This window comes from Natrix helvetica, assembly GCF_964273705.1.
Source record: "Natrix helvetica genome assembly, chromosome: 2".
NCBI lineage: Eukaryota > Metazoa > Chordata > Lepidosauria > Squamata > Natricidae > Natrix > Natrix helvetica.
This window is the reverse complement of record NC_138552.1, coordinates 21701215-21725241: the sequence shown is the minus strand read 5'-3', so window position 1 is coordinate 21725241 and position 24027 is coordinate 21701215. Positions and strand designations below refer to the sequence as shown.

Here is a 24027-nt window from a genome sequence, read left to right as displayed (position 1 = left end):
GTATAAAACTTGTTTTTTTTCCACATTAAATTTCATGCTGATAGGGCCCATTGTTCAAGTCTGTCAATATGTTTTTGGATCCTGAGCTTGTCTTCTGGGACATTGGCTATTCCTGCCAGCTTAGTGTCATCTGCAAATTTGATGATTTCCCCTCCTATCCCCTTATCTAAGTCATTTATTAAGATATTGAAGAGTAGTTGGCCTAAGACGGAACTTTGTGATAAACCACAGCTTACTTCCCTCTTTATAGATGCTGTACCATTAAGGACTAATTGTTGAATATGTTTGTCAGCCCGCTACAAAGCCATTTGGTGGTGATGCTGTCTATCCAACATTTTTCTAGCTTGCCAAGAAGTAGTTGGTAATCTATTTTGTCAAAAGCCTTACTGAAATCTAAATATGTCCACAGCATTTTGCTATCGTTTACTAATTTAGTCACTTTGTCAAATAATGAATTAAGATTGGTTTGGCAAGATCTCTTTTAACAAATCTACGCTGCCTTCTAGTTAAAACTTTATTTGTTTCTAGATGTTCACAAATCCTTTTTTTTCTCTTACCATTTTCTTGCTTATTTTAATTTTATATCTAATCTGTCTTTTACGGTTAGATTTTTGAGAGGTTGGGCTATAGTTTCTTTTTGCATGAAGACTGATGCAAAAAATGAATTAAGCAGCTCTGCCTTCTCTCTACTGCTTGTTAAGTTTATGTCTGAGATACAATACAGTAGCAGAGTTGGAAGGGACCTTGGAGGTCTTCTAGTCCAACCCCCTGCCTAGGCAGGAAACCCTATACCGTTTCAGACAAATGGCTATCCAACATCTTCTTAAAGACTTCCAGTGTTGGGGCATTCACAACTTCTGGAGGCAAGCTGTTCCACTGATTAATGGTTCTAACTGTCAGGAAATTTCTCTTAAGTTCTAAGTTGCTTCTCTCCTTGATTAGTTTCCACCCATTTCTTCTTGTTCTACCCTCAAGTGTCTTGGAAAATAGTTTGACTCCCTCTTCTTTGTGGCAACCCCTGAGATATTGGAACACTGCTGAATCATGTCACCCCTAGTCCTTCTTTTCATTAAACTAGACACACCTAGTTCCTGCTACCGTTCTTCATATGTTTTAGTCTCCAGTCCCCTAATCATCTTTGTTGCTCTTCTCTGCACTCTTTCTAGAGTCTCCACATCTTTTTTACATAATGGGGCCCAAACTCAATGCAGTATTCCAAGTGTGGCCTTGCCAAAGCATTATAAAGTGGTATTAACACTTCACATGATCTCTGTTTCTGCAGCCTAGAACTGTGTTGGCTTTTTTGGTAGCTGCTGCACACTGCTGGCTCATATTTAAATGGTTGCCCACTAGGACTCCAAGATCCCTTTCACAGTTACTACTGTTGAGCAGAGTACCACCTATACTGTACCTGTGCATTTCGTTTTTCTTGCCTAAATGTAGAACCTTACTCTTTTCACCATTGAATTTCATTTTATTAGATAGTGCCCAATGTTCAAGTTCAAGTGTCCGCTGTCTGTTAATCTATTACAGTGATATTTTGGTTGCTGTGCACTTACCGATTATTTTTCCTGGAACACATACACATCAGTATTAATGGGATAATCAGTAGTAGGTAAAGTAGATTGAAAAGCCATTTTTCTGTTGGAAAGAAAATCAGGTACATTTCTATTTAAATGTTTAATTGTAATTTTTCAACACAATAAGACAGATTTGTGAGGCTAAGCTTAAAGGGTAAAAAAAAAAATTTTCAATTAATTTTCAGGAAAATAGAAAATAGTTGCATTATTCCAGGTGTGGTTTTACTAGGTTTTTGTAAAGCAGCACTAATACTTCATGTGATCTTGATTCTATGCCTCTGTTTATACAACCCAGGATTGTATTAACTTTTTTGGCTAGTGAAATGCAAAATAGTATATTCAAAATAAATAAACGACATTGGTCCAAACACACAAGCTGCCAAAATTCAAAAGAAGTTGCATGTTTGTACCCATAGTAAATAAATACAAATGAGCAGGACTTACCATCATTTGCAGTAAGCACTGCCTGAAAACTAAGATTGTCAGTATAATTAGGATTGACAGCATACGCTTGAAGTGCCAATAAGTACTTTGTATTGGGTTTCAAATGTCTCACTATGAATTCAGTTTGGTTTGGGTCTTCAATTTTGTAACTGCATATCATCAGATTACCTGCATTCAAGAAGAAAGTTTAGACCACAACCAAAAACATCTCACTTGCTCTCTGCAAATATTGATTTCATTGTAAGATGAAAGGCTCTTAAGAACATCCTAGCATCACCTTCACTGCTACTTCACAATCACTCTTAAAAACCTAACTCCTGCTTTTCATAATCAAGCATCATCAAGTATTTTTCAATGTTGTTCTCTTTTATGTAGGTTCACAACATTTCATTATTTGATGGCGGAAGGCTCAAATGTGGCCCAACAGTCAACATTATGAGTACGACCTGATCAATAATGCAAGGTGTGCGGGTCATAGAAAAGCAGGAAGTATTAAGGATTCTGGTTTAACCACGAATGAACCAGACTGTAAATATACACCTCTCAATTCCTGCTTTTTGGTTCCGTTTTCCAGCAGTACAGATAAACAAGCATTGAAACTCCTTTCGGAATTACCCCTTTTCCAAAATGCTAAAGCTAGAGGCTACATTTTGTGCATCATTTTTTTTAGCTCTAACCCAGGGGTGTAAAACACGATTTCATCAAGGTTGTGTTTGACTTTGTGAATTCTCAATGGCCAGGAAGCATTCACTGACTTATTAAAAAAAAACAGAACCTTACACTTGAACCACAAGAGGGAGCTAAGATGGAGACAGGTGGATTTTGTAGTTTTGCAAGAACAGCTTGAAAAATATTTAAATAAAACCAGAGATGGTTAAATCAATTGTTTTATCCAAAGAAGAGAATATATTTAATTTTATTTTCGTTTGGAAATCGCTTCTCTATTTAATGCTTGTGTTGGGGAAAAATGAAACATTTATTTTGTTTTTTCAGATTAGATAGGTTTGTTGTTATAGAAATGGAACAGTATATGTTACTGTGCAAAAGTAAAAAGTTGAGGCTGTAATGTTATTCTCCTGTGCTAAAAAGAGTCGCAAGTCAATGCCTTTTTTTTCTTTTTACCTTCCTACCCTACACTGTCTCTTCTTCCTCTGTTCCTCCCACTAGTTTCCCATTATTTTTATTCTCCTTTTTATAATTTATATTCTGATAAAATACAAAAAATTGTAAACTGGTAAAAATAACGTCTTCATTTTCAATCTAATAGTATGGACCAGCCATTCACTTCTTCAATTGCTTTTAAAACTGTTTTAGCACAATGTGTGAACCAACTTTTAAAACTGGCTTAGCACAATATGTGAACTGGCACATGGCCAACCTCCCACTGTAGTCTAGCCTTGCAGCATTAATAGTAGAAGTTAAACAATGCAACTGATTAAAAGCATAATAACAATTTTAATTTTAAAAAGAAATGTAATGTTGAAAATAAAGAAAAGTCTGTATCATTCAGCCAATTCTCTTGAAGAGAAAAACCTTCATAATCACCTATTTCAATCAGCTGGTCTGGCACTTTCTTAGTTTTACCTCCCGGGGATTTATTTTATTTTAATTGGGTTTGGGGTTTTAATTGTGATGTTTTTAGGATTAGAATATATTTATTTCTTAGTACAGCCTATCTCCCCTTCCAAATGTATCTTAAATGTATTTTATTATTATGACCGATTTTATTAGTATTGACTGTACACCGCCCCGAGTCCCTTTCTGGGAGAGGGGCGGTCTAAAAATCTAAGAAATAAATAAATAAATAAATAAATAAATAAATAAAATAAGATGGAGACATTCAGAAAAAAACCAAGAGCAGGGTATTTCAAAATTAAAATACGCTTGGAGTTTTTCCTCCATTGCAACTCTCTAAAGTAGTATTTCTCAACCTTTGCAACTTTAAGAGGTATGGATTTCAATTCCCAGAATCCTCTAGCCGGAAGTCCACACAACTTAAAGTCCTGAGGTTGAGAAATATTGATTTAGACCTTGAGCTACTATTAGGAATTTTCAACTTTGTTTTTTCTCTTGGATTTACCTTCATTTATTTATGAAAAAAAACTTGATTTGTGAACTATGTATCATTTTCTTTTGTGCTTAGAAGGACTGTCCTCTACCAATTCCTAAATAAAGCTCACATTTCACTTAAAGATATATTATTCTGCAGAAAGAGGACCACTTACCTGTATGTATTAATGGTTTGGATCCTTGTACTGAACAGCTTTGATTATCTATTTTCATGTAAAGCACGTAACCTCTAATAAAACCACCCTTGAACTTTTGACCACATTGTTCCCAAGTGACTCTTAATGAATTTGCAGTGATTGCATCTATATTAGACAAGTTGTGGGGTGGGGGTTCTGGAAAACAGAAAATGGACAACTTTTACTATGTATTTGCTATAGTTTTAATCCTTATATCTTTACATTATGATTAAATTTCCATTTGTGTTCAATGCAAAACTCCATTCTGAGAACTGCCCATCACAAATCTTGAAAATAAAAATGGAACTAAGTTAACCTAGCCAAGGGTGGGCTTCAAAATTTTTAGAAAGGGGTTCTCTGCCCGGTTGATGGGTAGGCGTTGTTAGTTGGCTTTCTGCACCACAGGGGGGGGGTGTTTTTGCCCTCCCCAGGCTCTGGAGGCTTTCCTCGAGCCTCTGGGAGGGCAAAAACAGCCTCCCCATACTCAGGAGTCCCTCTGGAGGCTGGCCCATTTCTGGCCTTCCAGAACTTCCGGTAGGCCTGTTTTTTGCCCCCCGAGCCTTCATGCACGCCCTGCACTTACTTGCATCCAAAATGGGCCGTGTGGGACTCCTAGTAGGGGTGGGCTGGGTCAGCCAGGAGTGGGATTTGGGGGTTCTCCGAACTGCACAGCCTCCTAGCTAGAGGTTCTCCCAAACCCCTGCAAACCCCCACTAACCCACCTCTGAACCTAGCTGATTAAGGACTAACGATCATGCAAAGGACAACATTACTCCAAAGAGATCTGTTAGATTACAAACAGCATTAATGAAGGAAGCATTGCCAGTACAAGCAGAAAGGCATTCCAATATGAATTCACGACTTTGTATCAAAAGTATATTAAGGGCTGGGAGACCTCAATGTTTTCCTTCTAAGAGGGATTTAGACCTATTATGAGTTTCCTTTTGGAGTCAGGGGGAATTTTGATATCTGTCAACCCAGCAGGTAGAAAACAGGCAGGAAATAACCCAATCAGTGTTTTTCAAATTTGGCAGCTTTAAGATATGTGATTACCCAGCCAACAAAGATGTTAAGGTTTGAAAAACACTGCCCTAAATCAATACTGTCCCATAATGATTTACAACACGTTCTGCCCACTACGCCCATGCCCACCCAGCAACTGGGCAAAGAGCCCCTTGCTAAAATCGTTGAAGCCCACCCCTGAAAAGGCATAGTTAGCACCTCATCGCCATCCATGATACGACTCCTTTTAAAAAAAAATCCAATCAGCACCTTGACATTTTACAGCCAGCTACTCCATTGGTAAGAAGAAGAGGAACAACAAGACTTTTATCCACATTCATCTTATTCCTACCATCTGGTCTAGATGGGCAGATAGAACCACTGTAAACATTTACAATAGACAGTCAAGATGAACCCTGAAATGTATTTTTAAGAATGGTGCACATCTGTCTTTCCTTATGCAAAATAATAATAATAATAATAACCTGGGCTGATACTGAGAATAAAGAGCTAAAGAACGGTTCAATCTGTAAATAAATCCTGTGTTTGCTGAAGCTCTGGAACTGGGAAGCAAACAAGAATTCTCACAGGGGAAACACATTACCCACAACTCTTCAGTGTTCCATTTTTGCAATGAGACAAGTTACAGAATAAATCGAATCTCTGCTGAACGCAGATCACAGTACAACAAAACTACAGCGAATTCTGCACTGACAGAGAGGCTATTCATGTTCATAGCAAATTGCAGTCATAGTCCAATTTAACATATACAATTTTAGCACAACTTACCCATTTCTTTGAGATATTTAGCCTTTTTTTCCAATAAAAAACTTCTATCATCTTGTATTCCGTACACATTAAAAGTGTATCTTATCCCAGGTTTGAAGGCATCTAAAATACATTTCAAGAAATATACCGCAAAGAACAAAGAGTTAGGAATATAAAATATACGATTACAAGTGGAAACTAGTGAGAATGTTTGGGAAAGTCGGAAAATATTGACTTGTAAGAACTATATGGAGCCTTTGATTTAATTGTCCTTTTCAAGTGTCATGGGCTTTACCACAAATGTAGTTGTCATGTAGTTGAAAAACTAGAACAAAATGGCTGCCGGGGTGGTTAATTACAAAAGCTGGAGTGATAGAAAGTAAATTCAGACTGAAAAAGTAAAACAGTACTTCTGTTAACCTTCTGGGGGTCTCCATTTAAATGCTTGTGGGGAAGAAGAACCTTTATGCCAGTGGTGAAATTCAAATGTTTTTACTACTGGTTCTGTGGCCATAGCTTGGTGGGTGTGGTGTGGCTTGGTGGGCATGGCAGGGGGAGGATACTGCAAAATCCCCATTCCCTTCCCACTCTGGGGCCAGCCAGAGGTGGCATTTGCTGATTCTCCAAACTACTCAAAATTTCCGCTACCGGTTCTCTGAACTACTCAAAATTTCTGCTACCGGTTCTCCAGAACCTGTTAGAACCTGCTGGATTTCAACCCTGCTTTATGCCCATAATGTAGTCCTGAGGGAATAGTCTATCTTCCACTAAGGATCTTTTTGGCAACAGCCCTTCCTAAGGAAATGAACATGATAGGCTGGACCGTTGTCCCGCCATCCAGTTTCCAAAGGACACCTTCTCTCTCTCTTTCTTATTTGAGACACTAATTTGTGGACTTGTGTATCAGAAGATCCAAGCTGCAGGAAGTAACAATAGCCTTGCACATTTCACAATTAAGTTTTTTTTTGGTTAAACTTTGCCCGTTTTATACTTTTTATTAAAATTAATTTTGTGTTGCATCTTCTTATGCTGGTCTGCGGCCATAATAAAGATTGGATGTATTGATCTGTATCCTTGCAAATATTACACTGGTTTCATGAAATGGGTCAGTCCTGGCCAGTGGTGGGATCCTACCGGTTTAACAACCGGTTCGGTGATCGCGCGTTTCGCAGCTTCACTGTGCATGTGTGCAGTTTTGAGACAATTTGCCTTCCGCATTAGTGCTGGGGAGGAAAACAGCTGAGGCATGGCAATCCACTCTGCTGCGCGACTGAGCTGAGAAGATATAGGTGAATAAAGCGTAGGGGCGGGCAGGCGGGCCCACTTGATCGTGGGAACGAATCGGTTCGCTCCCAGCTGATCATCGGAGCTACCAGTTCAGGCGAATTGGATCCCACCCCTGGTCCTGGCTTGTTCTTGGGTAGGAAAACCTCACTGTAACTGAGAAGTAACAATATCCAAGAGGAAAACAAGGGCTAACTGTTTCTATATTGCAGCCAAGGAAGCTATACAGATTTGCCCATAAAAATCACCCCAACCTGACTGAAAAAAGAATTCATTACAGTAGCTTTAATAACCAGACAACAATGATCTCCTCTGAAATTATTCACTAACAAACTTGTAATTTTTCTCACCAGATGTAATGAGATCACTGGACTTGATTTGCCCATACTTCTTCCACTGAAAATCACACCTGGGACCTGTGGGCTGGTTGCACCAGTCAACAACGTATTGACTGAACTTGCTTTGATGATTCCAAGAAATATAAATTTTATGTTCTTCATTTTTGTCCGTGGTCTCTTCGCTATAATGCACTTCATCTTAAAAAATGCAACAATGATGAGGCATCAGCATCAAAATCTTTAAATGTCATTCATAATATTTATCTTTTTTTCACACCGCTTTTTGGAGAGGAGTATACAAGAATGAAAATGTCCTGTTGATCTTCCAACAATATTTGTCAACCTTTGGGAATGTGCATTTTCATTTTCTATGAAATCCAGGCATTGTTATGGGGACATTCCAGGAAAAAAAATGTTTGCCGGGAATATTTGAACTGTAATTAAGTGTGACCAAAAACAAGCCCTAGATACACATGTAATAAATAAAACAGTAAAATCGGTTGTTTTGTTTTCTGCTGGCAGAGAAAAGACACTTACATTTCCCGATGTGCTACTTGCCTGTGTGTTTTAAGAATTCAATTAAACAAATCATGTTGTAACTCTCAGTGTTTTTTCAATCTCAGTGAAAAACCCATCCCTACTCACATGAAAGTATATCCTATGAAATTAATTGGGTTTTTTTTTTTTTTGATAAGATTATACTGTCAGCTCTGTAGCACAGACCCTGGAACTTCTCTGGGTTTGTGGAAAATGAAATGCACAATACATAGTTTAAAAGAAAACCTATGTGTACAAATGTTTTAAATGCATGATATAACCCGTGAACAACTTGCTAAATATTTTACACTGCAATCATCATCATCACCATTTAACAACCCCACCTTGCAGGGTGGAGTCTGGGCAACTGAAAGGAACTAGCAGAGTATTTTAATGGCCAGATGCCCTTCCTGTCGCCAATGTGGAGTTTTGTTCAGCAGATATATTCTCAGTACGCCCAGAGAGAGAAATATCTGCCTCTACCCAGAATTGAACTCACAGCCTCTTGATTGTGAGGCGAGAGCTCCACCTCTAGGCCACTGCACCACGCAAACATTTTACACTGCAATGCAGTGAGTTTGATAAGAAAGCCAGTTTGGTCTAATGGCTAAGGTATCAAGCTAGAAAACAGAAGACTTTGCGTTCAAGTCCAGTTTTTGCCATGAAAGCCAACTGAGTGACCTTGGGTCAGCCACTTTCTCTTCAGTCTCTCCACCTCAGAGGGTTGTTGTTATGTGGAAAATAAGAGGAAGAAGGAACATTATGTCAGAGTTGGTTGCATAAATTCAAATCCAGAAGCACACACAGATAACTGCAGGATTCATTAACTTTTTTATATACACAAGAATAGATGAATAAATGTACAACACCAACAGGTGGTTCTTCCAAGTAAACACAAGGCAGGAGAGTTACAAGCAAACACAAGCAGTTAGTTTCATATCAGCAAACAAGCCCAGACAGACTGCTAGTTTACTTTTCAGAGCAGTACACAGCTTAAGCTTCTATTTCAATTCTCTGCACAGACTCAGATCTGTTTCAGCTCCCATTGGCTGATTTAGTTGCTATGTCTATTCATTGGCTGATCTTGTTCCCATGTCTCTTCCAGTCAGTGACGTGCAGTCAGGGGAGGCAGGGGAGGCGGAGCCTCACCACTCTCGTCATGAAAATAAAAAAGAATTACTCCAGGAAGCCGTGAAAGTGGCTGGGAGAGGCGCGCGGCTTGGTTTAGCCTCCCTGGACATCTCAGCAGCAGCCCCAAGTGTGGCGATCTCGCCATTTTTTATATCGGGCGAGCCCAGGATCCTTGCAAGGGGAATGGGACGTGTGCAGGAGGCTCCTCAGCTCCAGCCTCAATCAGCGCAGCCGCGGTCCCCTTCATCTTGCCTCAGGAAGGAGGGGAATGGGACCACGTGTGCAGGGGAAGGGGATCGCGGCTCTGCTAATCTGAGGCTGTGTGCTGAGGAGCCTCCTGCACACGTGGTCCCATTTCCCTTGCAAGGATCACAGGCTCGCCCAATGCAAAAAATGCCTAGGTACCATGTTTCCCCGAAAATACAACCTGTCCTGTGCTCACTGACCTAGCGTTATCCCGAAAGCACCAAGTTACAGGAGCCAGGGGTGGGGGGAGCGCTCACGTTGCTTGCCGCCTTCAATATACCGCTAGGTTGGGGAGTGGCGTTCTGTCCGGCCAGAGGGGAGAGTTGCCGGGCGGCTGCTCTCTTGTGAACTGGCTCCCGAAGAGCTGGGCACAGCCTCAGGGGCGAAGCAGCCATGAGGTAACTATGCTCACGAGCAGCCGCCCGGAAAATCCCCTCTCTAGCCGGGAAAAGCGCCATTCACTGACCTGAGCAGCCGCCCGGCAAATCCCCTCTCCAGCCGGGAAAAGCGCCATTCACCAAGCACTTGCGCAGCTCTCCCAGGCGACCGCCGCTGGCTGCTGCTGCCCGCCGCCGCCCGCCGCCCCGCTGCTCCACTGCTCCGCTCCGTGCATAACTTCCAAACTCCAAAACTTCCAGCATCGCCCGCTCTAGGAGTGCTCTCTATGGTGGGCCGGCTGCTGGAAGACTGTCCGGAAAACTCTCTGTCCAGCAGCCGGCCCACCATAGAGAGCACTCCTAGAGCGGCCGATGCTGGAAGTTTTGGAGTTTGGAAGTTATGCACGGAGCGGAGCGGAGCGGGGCGGCGGCGGGCAGCAGCAGCCAGCAGCGGTCGCCTGGGAGAGCTGCGCAAGGGCTTGGTGAATGGCGCTTTTCCCGGCTGGAGAGGGGATTTGCGGGGCGGCTGCTGAGGTCAGTGAATGGCGCTTTTCCCGGCTGGAGAGGGGATTTGCGGGGCGGCTGCTCAGGTCAGTGAATGGCGCTTTTCCCGGCTGGAGAGGGGATTTGCGGGGCGGCTGCTGAGGTCAGTGAATGGCGCTTTTCCCGGCTGGAGAGGGGATTTGCGGGGCGGCTGCTCAGGTCAGTGAATGGCGCTTTTCCCGGCTGGAGAGGGGATTTGCGGGGCGGCTGCTGAGGTCAGTGAATGGCGCTTTTCCCGGCTGGAGAGTTTCCCGGCAACTCTCCCCTCTGGCCGGACAGAACGCCACTCCCCAACCTAGCGGTATACCGAAGGCGGCAAGCAACGTGAGCGCTCCCCCCATCCCCGGCTCCTGTAACTTGGCGCTTTCGGGATAACACTAGGTCAGTGAGCGCAGGACAGGTTGTATTTTCGGGGAAACACGGTACCCAGGCATTTTTTGCATTGGGCGAGCCCGGGATCCTTGCAAGGGGAATGGGACCACGTGTGCAGGCGGCTCCTCAGCGCACAGCCTCAGATTAGCAGAGCCGCAATCCCCTTCCCCTGCACACGTGGTCCCATTCCCCTCCTTCCTGAGGCAAGATGAAGGGGACCGCGGCTGCGCTGATTGAGGCTGGAGCTGAAGAAATTTCTCCGTTTGGGCTGCGCCCCTGCGATCGGAGCAACCACGTGGTTTGATGACGTCACCAGCCTCACCAGTCATAAACGTCACCGCACGTCACTGCTCCCAGTCATCAATATTTTAACACATTAGATATATTTGTCACCTTGAGTTGTTTATAAAAATAATAAATGAGTAATTAATACAATAGGAGTAGAACCTTACTATGTAATCATGGAAATTAACAAAAAAACTTCTGGGGTTGTGATATTTCACATTGCTTTCTGGTTCAGGGAAGGAGGATTCATTGGAGTAACATGTTTAAAAGAACATACCCTTTTGATCAGTTGCTGGGATGATGATCACAGAGGGAGATGATGTAGATGCTCTGTTCTGTGCCCACACAAGGATTTTGTACGAACTTTTGCCAAGAGAAAAAGTTCTGTGGTTCTGTGAGGCAGAAACTGAGTCACTGTGACGCTGCATTGTAGGGTCCTCTAAATTTTCCCAGGATAGGTGATATTTTTTTATCTTTCCATTAGGACGAAAATCTGAGGATTCCTATGGGCAGGAAACAAAAATTCTCTTAAAAAAAACACACCCCACCATTTCTCATCCATGCACCTTTCTAGAATAGTTTCAAACTGTTTTTCGTTACAGACGTTATCAGTTTTCTCACTTTGTGAGCAACAACATACAGTACAATACAACATAAAGCTACATCTCTCCTACAATGGCTTATAGACATCCTTGTATTCAAGATTTGGGTTTACGAAGACAGCAGAATTTGATGCTATTCTTTCATGCACCTTGAACGGGTCCTGATTTACTTACTGTATTTATTGTGTGTGGATAACAGGGTAAGCTATGTGGTACGTCCAGAGGTGTGATGCTGCCAGTTCATACCAGTTTGGGCAAACCGGTAGTTCCCACCAGTGGCTGGGCCTGCCCGCCTACCTTGGCGCTATCCCATCCTATATAATCACTGTGTGTTTGAAGACACACACACATACGCGGAAGGCGCACACTCAAATTTTCGATTCTGGGCGAACCGGTTGTTACATGATGTGATGCCCACCTCTGGGTATGTCAAGCAAGTAGGTAAACTATACATGATTTTGTTGGACGCTTTCATGACAGAGGAAACTGTCTTATCATTCTCTTATATTCTTTTAATAGAGCAGATTTAACACCCTCAGTAGCTGTCCTTAATGGTGAGGGATCGATGAAAATGTTGCTCTTTCATTTTGCATAATCTATCACACAATGAATTTACTGTCGGGGGGAAAAAATCTCACAACCCAAGAAATATCATTCAATAGTGTGCATAGGTTGTTGTACAATATCCCATATAATTCTACTTTACAAATATTACTGCTGTCTCTCATATTTATTTTTCTGAAAAGCAGAATATTTTCTTATAATTTGCCATCCTGTATGTACTTTTTTCTATGACCACTAGGCCTTTATCATTATGACGGAATGTTGCCTGTAATCAAGGCTGATACCATTCTTTGTCTTTCTAAAAAGCATTGTATAAAAGCTATAAATGACCAAATCCAAGATGGATGAAGTCAATATTTATGGACCGCCTGTTGTCCTTTTTTAGTCTATTATCTTATTGATTGCTTGTTTCTTACAATTCTTGTTATCCTTCTGTACTTAGCATAGGAACAATGTGACGAGTATCCATTTATATCCATTTATATACATTTCTATACGTCCTATCAGTTTTATATGTATGGCCAGACTTACCCTCCAGAATACAGTTACATTACGTTGCTCCAAGCCTGAGTTAATATGTCTCCAGACATCGAGCAATCCTGATGGAGCTGAAAATCAAAGCACATAAAACAGGATGGAAGCAGTCTTGATGATCAAATGGAAAGAGTATATAAACACACTGTTATATTAATAGGTTCTTCTACACTTTCACAAGTCACAAACACCTTAAGATGGACACCTGCATTCTTTGATAGCGCTTACAAAAATTTCATCCTGATAACCATCTCTTTCTTACTTTAATTGTCTTTGCAAAAGAGCTGATGGTTATTCTTGAAATAAGAATAAAGGTAAAGGTTACCCTTGCACATTATGTGCTAGTCATTCCTGACTCTAGGGGGCGGTGCTCACCTCCGTTTCAAAACCGAAGAGCCAGCGCTGTCGAAAGGCGTCTCTGTGGTCATGTGACCGGCATGACTAAATGCCGAAGGCGAACCCAACACTGTTACCTTCCCACCAAAGGTGGTCCCTATTTTTCTACTTCCATTTTTACGTACTTTTGAACTGCTAGGTTGGCAGAAGCTGAGACAAGTAACGGGAGCTCACTCCGTTATGCGGTGCTAGAGATTCGAACTGCTGAACTGCCGACCTTTCTGATCGACAAGCTCAGCGTCTTAGCTGAGATATACAGTACAGCGTCTGAGCCCTTAGAAATAAGAATAGAGGATATAAATTCACAATACAGTATTAATACTGTAAATATCCGATTGAATGCAGGTAAGAACAGAACCTCTCATTTGTGAGTAGAAAATTCTTTTAGTTACATTCTAGGATCAGTTAACTATTCACAAAGAGAAAAACATATCACATTCTCAAACAATAAATTAAACGAGTCATCCTTCACCTATTCCCCAAAAAAGGAGGATTAACCATAAAAAGGTTTATATTAATTTTTTTTTTTGAAAACTGAATAACAATAACCGCTGAGCAAAATGTGTTACCCTTCTAGAGATTTATTTTTCCCTTCATTCAATTGTGTCCCATTTTTGGCTCTAAAAGTCCGTGCAGTTTTCTTGGCAAGGATTTTCAGAAGCGGTTTGCCATTGCCTCTGTCCTAGAGCTGAAAGTGAGTGACTGGCCCAAGTCACCCAGTTGGCTTAGTGCCTAAGGCAGGATTAGAACTCACAGTCTCCTGGTTTCTAGCCTGATGCCTTAAGCACTAAACCAAACTGACTTTCTTCTGGAGATTCCAGGAGATAAATACGTGAGTAAAAAGGCATAATGAGGTCAGGCACCAGGCTGGGTAAAGTAGATCACACAGTAACCTCAATTTTCCCACCAGAGAGTGACTTATATATTCTTGCACTGGAGTGTTATTATATCTCTTCCATTAACATAGAAGGCAGAGCATGAAATTTAGCAACCAGAAGGTTCTTCAATGAGACAACTCTGAGATATTATTTAAGTACCATATTTTTCGGAGTATAAGACGCACCTTAGTTTTTGGGGAGGAAAATAGGAAAAAAAATCTGCCTATCAGGAATTCATCTGGCTAGCGTCCTTAGTCTGGTCAGCTTCAGCACCCAAGTTTGCAGGTTTTGAGTTCCCACACGCGCGCTTTTTATCCCCTGGTTGGGGATAAAAAACAACTTCTAAAGCACAGCTGATCAACGGAGGGAGCAGCAATGAGAAAAGCAGGCAAAGCACAGAAGATCGCTTCACTACTCATTAGCGCCTCATAGGGCTGAAAAACAGCTTCTAAAGCACAGCTGATCATTGGAGGGAGCAGCAATGAGAAAAGCAGGCAAAGCACAGAAGATCGCTTGGCCAAGGCAAAACCTTCCTTAAAGTTCCAATTTAATAAGTCAGACATCTTAGCACATCTGTGGAATTCCAACTCTGATTTGCTTCCTCTAATTCTGCCCAGTTGAAAGTTAGTGCCTTCTTAGGGTTGAAAAAGTGTTTCTAAAGCACAGCTGATCATTAGAGGGAGCAGCAATGAGAAAAGCAGGCAAAGCATGGAAGATCACTTCACTCATTAGCGCCTCATTAGGGCTGAAAAAAGCTTCAAAAAAGCTACATTCAGAGTATAAGACACCCCCAAATTTTCAGTCTCTTTTGGGGAGGGGAGTGCATCTTATACTCTGAAAAATATGGTATCGAATCTGGAAGTTTGTGGGAAGTCACTAGATATATCTATAACTAATTTACTAAAAGCTCTTAAGATTCTTCAGGACAAAATAAAGTCCCTCTAACTTCATTCTTCCCAGTCTAATTTACATGTGATTGAATTTCCGGGGAAAAAATTGAGAAACATTATAGGGCTGCTCTTATGGTAACTGTAATACTAAAAATACTGGCTTTTTTGGAGATAATTAGGCTAAGAACATAATAATATAAGCAATCCTCTGACAGATCAGATCTCTGGTCCATCTAGTCCAGAAATCTCTTTTGACAAAGCTGCCAGGGTTGAGAAATATTGAGTTATTCATCTATGTATAGGAGCTGCAGAAATACCTTGCATAATATCTGATCATTGCTTATCAGGGAAGTTTATGTCAATAATAATTTTAAGTGTGCAAGGCATTTGTGTTTCTAACAGGCAGATTTGATAAGTGGATGCTTGAAGAAGAAATAGATACAGAACTGTTCTGAACGAGGCTTCCCAAGAGAATGAAATAAACTCCTTGTCCTGGCAAAAAACCCTCTTTATAAAATTACAGTGAATTCTGCCCATTCACAGCCAGCAAAGTCTTTCAAAGGAGGATTTACGGTCACAGATCTTATCTGGCTTGGAGAGATGACAGGCCGGTATCTGCAGAACTTGGCAAGGAGTCTCAGAGAGTCACTAACCAATTAGCAAACTAATTGTCTCCTGCAAACTCCACTCCCCTTTCGCTCCTTTTTTATTTCCTCTGGGAGGGGCCATTCATCGTCCACCTGTGGCCTCCCAAGTCAACCCCTGTTCTTTAGCTGCTCCCTTCATCTGGCAACTCTGCACATGCACACTGGGAACAGGCTCCAGCTGCTCGTCTGTCTCACTGATGTCTGACTCTGAAGGCAGCTGAAAACTGGCATACAGCTCTGGCCCCATCTCTGCCTCTGACCCAGAGCCTTCATCAGAGCCTTCCCCAGACTCCAGGACTGGCCCATGTTCCTCCTCAACCTCCTCACTGTCCGAATCTGCTGTCAGCTCTGCTGGCCGCTGGCGGATCACAACAGATACAGAAGGATACTTTTTAATATAGATAGTCCTCGGCTTACAACTGTCCTTTAATGATAGCTATGATGGCCATAGAAAAAAAAGAAGACTCATGACGCATCCTCAAAGTTATGACCATCACACCAACCCTCTGGTCACATATTCACAATCTGAATGCTTGGCAACCAGCTCACATTTAACAACACTTCTTGCAGTCACACGATCACAATTGTGACCTTCCCAGCTGGCTTCCAAGAAGCAAAGTTAACTGTGGAAGCTGGATTCATTTAATGACCATGTGATTCACTTAACAACCATGTCATTTGCTTAATGACTATGGTAAAATGGTCCTAAAATCGGGGCCAGTCATGTGATGATTTGCTTAATGACCACATTGCTTAGCAACCGAAATTCCATCCCAATTGCGGTCTTAATTCAAGGACTTCCTCTATAGGCTAGATGGGATAGCCAATGTCTAGAATTACTGAATTTATGCAGTCCAGCTTGAGGTTCTCCGGAACAAATACATGACTGTCATAACCTGCTTACTAGGTTAATTGGCCATGGAATAGTTGAAGTTAATTTCAACAAAAATATTAATTCTCAAAAAAAGTATACACCAATCAGATTTTTAATATTTGGCAAGATTACATATCCGAATGTAACTAAGTGGATATATGTATGGCAATTGAATCAAGATATACTTTCTTTGTCTTCTGAAGAACAATGATTTTGACTAAACTCTTTCCTGCTTATCCATGCCTTGATATTTAGTACCTGTCCAATGTATTTGCCTACACTCTTTCAACCCTGTCTGTGCTAGCTGGAGATAATTGGAATTTGTAGCCCAAATACTTGGAGGACACCACACAGGGAAGACGACAAAACTCCAGGTTCCATGTCCCTTAAAATTTTCTTCCACAACAGAATGCTCACCAGCTTCAGTGGTCTCAGTAGATATACTCTCTGTCCAGTTACTCCATTTCCAGAAGGGAGTGACATCTGCAGCACAGCGTACTTTAAATATATAGTTTGTGGCAGGCTGCAGTCCACCCAGTTGGAAGTGGAAATGGGAATCCGAATTGGACTGCGCTGTGATATTGTACTGCAAAATACAAAGAGTAAATCTGTTAAGAGGTCAACTACTATTTTTCTGTAGGGTGACTTTTCCCCCCCTGAAATGTAAATACAGATGGCAGGCAGCATCGAATAAATGTTGACTTATCCCCCCCAAAAAGGATAAGCAGGGTCAGATCTGCTTTGGGTTTGGACTTGAGTCCATCAGAAAATCCAGAACTGTAGGCTACACTGAAAAATCTAAACAACAACAAATCATGAAAGGCAGCAATTGCAAGCCACATCTACTGTATGTTTCTCTAAGAAACCTACAGAGAAATATCTATGAAGCCACCAAGACTAGAATTGGATCTGAAGGAATTGTTTTCATTATTTTAATTGCCTTTAAAAAAATTCCTATCCACCGTTCCAATCAACTTAAATTCTAAAATTTAAATTCTAAAAAGTTTAATTTACACATTGAATGTTTGTCCAAAGGCTTCCTCTCATTCTTTGGAACAGATCTGGGGGACCTGCACACAAGGAAACATTAGATTCACCAACAATTTCCGGGCCACTAAGACAATGCTGCGACCCTTTAATACAGTTCCTCATATTGTGGTGACCCCCAACCATAAAATTATTTTCATTGCTACTTCATAACTGTAATTTTGCTACTGTTATAAATCAGAATGTAAATATCTGATATGCAGGATGTATTTTCATTCTTACAAATTGAACATAATTAAAGCATAGTGATTAATGAATTGCTTTTGAAATTTTTGAAAAAAAATTAGTGGACCAGAGGAATGCCGTTGATATGGTTTACTTGGACTTCAGTAAGGCTTTTGATAAGATAGACCAAAACCTACTACTAGATAAAGTAGAAGAATGTGGGTTAGACAGCATCACCACCAGATGGATTCGTAACTGGCTGACCAACCGCACTCAACGTGTAGTCCTCAATGGAACTGCATCTACATGGAGGGAAGTATGCAGTGGAGTACCCCAAGGCTCTGTTTTAGGCCCAGTACTCTTCAACATCTTCATCAATGATTTGGATGAGGGAATAAATGGGGAACTCATCAAATTTGCAGATGATACCAAGCTGGCAGGAATAGCCAACACTCCAGAAGATAGGCTTAAGATACAGAAGGATCTTGACAAACTTGAACATTGGGCACTATCTAATAAAATGAAATTCAATGGTGAAAAGAGTAAGGTTCTACATTTAGGCAACAAAAACAAAATGCACAGGTACAGTATAGGTGATACCTTGCTCAGTAGTAGTAACTGTGAAAGGGATCTTGGAGTCCTAGTGGACAACCATTTAAATATGAGCCAGCAGTGTGCAGCAGCTGCCAAAAAAGCCAACACAGTTCTAGGCTGCATCAACAGAGGGATAGAATCAAGATCACGTGAAGTGTTAATACCACTTTATAATGCCTTGGTAAGGCCACACTTGGAATACTGCATTCAGCTTTGGTCACCACGATGTAGAAAAGATGTGGAGACTCTAGAAAGAGTGCAGAGAAGAGCAACAAAGATGATTAGGGGACTGGAGACTAAAACATATGAAGAACGGTTGCAGGAACTGGGTATGTTTAGCTTAAGAGAAAGAAGGACTAGGGGAGACATGATAGCATTGTTCCAATATCTCAGAGGTTGCCACAAAGAAGAGGGAGTCAAACTATTCTCCAAAGCACCTGAGGGTAGAACAAGAAGCAATGGGTGGAAACTAATCAAGGAGAGAAGCAACTTAGAACTGAGGAGAAACTTCCTGACAATTAGAACAATTAATCAGTGGGACAGCTTGCCTCCAGAAGTTGTGAATGCCCCAACACTGGAAATCTTTAAGAAGATGTTGGATAGCCATCTGTCTGAAATGGTATAGGCTTTCCTGCCTAGGCAGGGGGTTGGACTAGAAGACCTCCAAGGTCCCTTCCAACTCTACTATTGTATTGTATTGTATTGTATTGTATTGTATTGTATTGTATTGTATTGTATTGTATTGTATTGTATTGTATTGTATTGTATTGTAATCTGCCAATCTTGGTTTGGGAGAAAATCATCCAGGCTGGGATTTTCCAAGATAAAACAACCTCCCTGCCTGCCTCCAGCAGCAGTTTGTGGTTTACATGAGATTCACTTTATTAAGTTTACTTTTTTTACATTCTGTTCCCCACACCCGCCCACCCAGTTTTTTTCTTTCTTTCGTCCATTCCTCCCTCTTTTCTTCTTTCTTTCCATTCCTCCCTCCCTTTTCTTTCTTTCTTTCCATTTCCCCCTCCCTTTTCTTCTTTCTTTCTTTCCATTCCTCCCTTCCTTTTCTTCTTTCTTCTTTCTTTCTTTCTTTCTTTTTTTCTTTCTTTCTTTCTTTTTTCTTTCTCTTTCTTAACACAGATTAAGAAGTTGCCCTTTAAATGGGATTTTAAATGGAGGCTTAAGCTACATCGAACTGTGCTTTGGTCCTGAATGAAATTCCTCAGGACAGAAGGAATGGGTGGACGGGGCCTGTCCTCCCCTCCAGCCTCTCCTGCCAGTCCTTCCCGGGGGCCAAAAAGCCTCTGAGCTCAGTTTAGCCCGCAGGATAGAACCTGTGGCGGGGGAGGCAAAGGCAGCATCCAGGCCCAAGGCGGCTTGAATCCCGGCATGCGCCTGCCTGGGTAAGAGCCCATCCCGCCGGCTGAAGCGGGTGGCCTGACTGCCCCGCTGGTCTCCTGCTCTCCAGGCGCCTTCGAGCCCCTGTGCAGGCAGCTCGGGTGAAGCGGCACCGCCGACCATGCTCGCTTTGGATATCCGGCGGAGCCGAGGCTGATCCTCCACCTAGAAGAACCTGTCTCTCTCCCCCTTCAGCGCCTCGGCCTTTCCCTGGTGTGGAGACCGGGCGGGGCGGCATCTAGGTTGCACCCGGAGCTGGGAGGAGGCTGCTTCGCCACCCGGTGCTCTTCATGCACTTGCGCTTCAGGATGCACTCCTGAGCATGGGAGACACTGGTGGAGGTGGATGGTCTTAGGCAACCCCTGTAAAAGGGTCGTTCGATTCCCAAAGGGGTCACGACCCACAGGTTGAGAACCACTGCACTAATAGGACACCACTGGATATAACTCACTATTTGGTGGCTTCCTAAATAATGGCACTTAGCAATAGCACTTAGACTTAAATAACATTTCACGGTGCTTTACGGCCCTCTCTAAGCGGTTTACAGAGTCAGCATATTGGCCCCAACAATCTGGGTCCTCAGATAATGGATTTACTGTTTATGATAGAATGAACTGTGCCATGATTGAGATTTGGGTTGGAGTCTGTCTAAAGGTTAGAGTTTTGGCTGTTTTGCAATTGTAACATAGAAAACTAAATGGTTTTTGAATTAAATAAGACACCTGTAAACAATCACCCCTTCTCATGCAGGATTTATAACGGGGTGGGGAGAGTTGCTATTATTTTATATAGATATTGATGCTTCTCACCTTATTCTTACCAACATTGATCTGGCATAGCAATGATAGGCTTGCATTTATTGGTTTTGTCTGCCAAGATAACTGGATGAAAGTAGCATTTTGATGATCCACTGATGGTTTACCAATAATTGCAGGACGAACTGGTTGAAAAGAGAAAAATGAAGGAATATGAGGATTCTGAAAAAAAAAATATATCAATACTTTGGACTATAAAATCAACCAGATAGTTAGCAAAAGAAAGAAAGAAAGAAAGAAAGAAAGACAGAAAGAAAGAAAGAAAGAAAGAAAGAAAGAAAGAAAGAAAGAAAGAAGGAAGGAAGGAAGGAAGGAAGGAAGGAAGGAAGGAAGGAAGGAAGGAAGGAAGGAAGGAAGGAAGGAAGGAAAGAAAGAAAGAAATGCTTTATCATTCCTGAACATCCCTTCTCTGATATGAAACTCCAAAAGATCTTCAGGCATAAAAATAATTATAGCCATCTACCAGGCATTATCTTTTTTTCTACTTTCTTCACTTCAGTTTATTTTGCTTTTACTCCAGAGTTGTTTTCTCTTCCCTTTCATTCCCATCAGTGAAGTGTGCCCAAGTTCCCAACACAGTGGTTGTGATTCCTGAAGACAGGAAAAGAAGGACGCTCCCCCCAAAATGTATCTTTTTCCTCCTGCAGAAATGAGGAAGGTAATCATAATTTCCCGGGCACGATGGGGCGCCATGGAATGTGTCAAACCTTAGCCAAATAAATCCAATCTACATTCCATGCTGTGAATGCTTGCCACTTGAGCCTTCTGGGTTGACGAATCATCACGAAGGGTGAAAAGCAAGAAGAAGAAATCCTACTAAAGGGATCCCAAAAGCTGAATCAATAACAGCTTAAAGCAGTGATGGTTAACCTTTTTGCTGCCGTGTGCCCCAATCCCCAAAATGCAATGGGAGCGCTCCCCCTCCTGATGCATGTGCCCCACCCCGCCCCCCGTTTTGGCTTCCAAGTTGGTGCAGGAGGTATTTCAGGTCCAAAACGGGGCGGGAGTGGGGGTCGCACAATCTCCGCGATTTCTCCCCAACACCTCCAGGCTTTCTCCTCCATTCCTGCCTCCCATGCTTTCCCCGATCTCTGCAGTTTCTCACCAGTGCGCCCAGGCTACATCCTCCATTCCTGCCATGGAGAGGCACCTGCGGAGTGTAGAACCTGTGGAGATCGGTGAAGGCCCCGCCCCTGCACATGCGCGGCAGAGACCTGAAAACCAGCTGGCCGGCGGGAGGCATGTGGGCGGTAGAGCTGGGCTGGGGTGATGGCTGACGTGCCCGCAGAGAGGGCTCTGCGTGCCACCTGTGGCACACATGCCATAGGTTCGCCATCACGGGCTTAAAGTAAATCAGGAGGAGAAAAGCAACCAGAGCAGCCCAACAAAATAGAAATACTAAATTGCTTAAATCACCCAACGGCATCTTTGGGGGTGAGGGTGACAGCAAGTAACACCCTGCACACAACACCACAACACAAGCCCTCTCCCTTTCGTACTTGTGTGTAAAAAAGAGGCCTCATGACATTACGTCTGTTTTGACCTCACCCCCCTTTTGTGGAACTCTCTGATTCTTCTCCAACATAGTATTCTCCAGATGTGTTATAAAAACAACTGCAAAACTTTAACATGTAGGTCATCAGGCTAGGCATCAATGAGCTAAATGTCATGTTTCTTTGCCAGGTTCTCATTTATTCTGTTTTCCTCAACAGCAGAGAGGTGATCAATCTTTATTTATCCATAAGGAAACAATGGGAGAAGAAATAGCATATTCCTGCAGTTTCAACTTCTCCAGATCTTTGTTTGTGGGACAGCCAATTCTATTAGCAAGGACCAATCCGTAACATTAATTTTTACTTGACATTTTCACCCAGTTGCAGCATGCAAAACTATTTCATACTCTTAGGCTATGACAATAGGATGAAATACAAAATTTAGTAAAGACAATCAACCCTTACCTATGTGCATTACATTAAAGCTAAGCTGCTCATGTTTCTGTCCAAGGCAATTTCTGGAGGTTAACTTTACATTGTATAGGAATTGGTCGTCCCTCTTGAATAAACAGTTGTTGTTTTGAAACTTTGTACTGCAATATATTTTTGCAGAAGAGCTTTCAAAAAATAGCACGGGAGGGAGAAAAGACAGTATTATTCCATTTGCAGACAAAAATAACGCAATAAAGAAATTTTCACCTTAGCCTACAAATTCAAGATTTATCCTGAACCAAGATTTATCTCTAAGCTGCTATACATTTCATCTATTTTAAAATAGATCACATAGATCTATTTTAATACAGGCATACAATAACCTTAAGCAAAATGCCAAGGGTTTTCTCCAAGTTAAACATGCAAATAGTTGATTTGTTTTAACTTCCCTATAGTCACCAGTATCTTTCATACAACACAGATTTTGTCTCCTGGCATCAAGATCTTCAACATCCCCAAATATTCCTTTCAAAGTTACCTCATACATCCAGATACAAGTAGTCTAAGCTCCTCCATATTATCCTTTGGACTGACTTTGACTGATTTGAGAATACTTACACATCAGACCAAATAAACTCCATGGGACAGACTTCCTTAATGTAATATTGTGGATCTACATGTCCAGGATCCCAAGTACAGTTAATATTAATCATGTCTTCAGTTTCACAGCTCAGTTTTTGTGGCTTATCAGGCTGCCCTATTAAAACAAGTTCAGATTCATATGTTACTTTCTTATATATTTCATCTACACAATTGCTTTCCAAGCAATCAAGTTGTTCATCTTGTTTCCCTCTCCCCACACCTCACCACCAGCAGAAAATTGATGAGTACAAGCATTGGGAACAGGCATTTAATCCCACCCCATCTTTGGCATTTTTGTCACCTCTATTCAAGGATGTTTCCAATGACATTGGCCCATAAAGAGTATAGAGCTCTGTAGTTTGCCTGCCCCTGCTTTATTCTGAAAGGGAAATTGGCTCACCCAAGTATTTCATTCATTTTTTATTAAATTTATATTCTGTCTTTTCATCAGGAATTCAGAACAGCATAATAGTGCTTCCTCATCTTATTTTTATCCAGAATGTCAGGCACAAGCAACCAGAGCCACTTACAAATAGCTAACATCAGCAACTATATTATCTACCACTTATGCTATAAGAATCTCACCAGACTGCTTACCTTTCCCTGAGAATAACCAGCTAAAGTTTCATGGAACTTGGGGAAAGTTATCAGGTTATGCCGCTTGCAGCTACACAATGACTCCAAGCTGAGTCCTTACTTGACCCCTCCTTCCAGCCTAGAAGGCAGTTTCCCAGCAAGAACTTGGGAAACTGGTTGGTCTGAGAGACTGACACAAAGTGATCCCCTGAGCTTCTGAGATTAGGCTAGAACTCGATTCTTCGTGCTCTGATTATATTATTTCCACTCAAGAAAGTCACATACTCATCTCCTAACTGATGTTACATATGTCCAAGATTATCTGCATGATTA

The 24027-nt window shown here is 41.8% G+C and overlaps 1 protein-coding gene across 1 annotated transcript in view; it reads right to left on the bottom strand.

The window, feature by feature from the left end:
• Nucleotides 1-24027, bottom strand: part of LOC309385555 (oncostatin-M-specific receptor subunit beta-like) — a 54045-nt gene that overhangs the window by 5062 nt on the left and 24956 nt on the right. The window contains exons 7-17 of the mRNA XM_081940100.1: nucleotides 23095-23233; nucleotides 22510-22661; nucleotides 20546-20676; nucleotides 16956-17124; nucleotides 12851-12927; nucleotides 11431-11656; nucleotides 7675-7860; nucleotides 6062-6163; nucleotides 4250-4426; nucleotides 2025-2192; nucleotides 1560-1641 (exon numbers count right to left, since the gene is read on the bottom strand). Of these exons, the coding sequence (XP_081796226.1) occupies nucleotides 1560-1641; nucleotides 2025-2192; nucleotides 4250-4426; nucleotides 6062-6163; nucleotides 7675-7860; nucleotides 11431-11656; nucleotides 12851-12927; nucleotides 16956-17124; nucleotides 20546-20676; nucleotides 22510-22661; nucleotides 23095-23233 (1609 nt within the window). The remainder of the gene's footprint in view (nucleotides 1-1559; nucleotides 1642-2024; nucleotides 2193-4249; nucleotides 4427-6061; nucleotides 6164-7674; nucleotides 7861-11430; nucleotides 11657-12850; nucleotides 12928-16955; nucleotides 17125-20545; nucleotides 20677-22509; nucleotides 22662-23094; nucleotides 23234-24027) is intronic.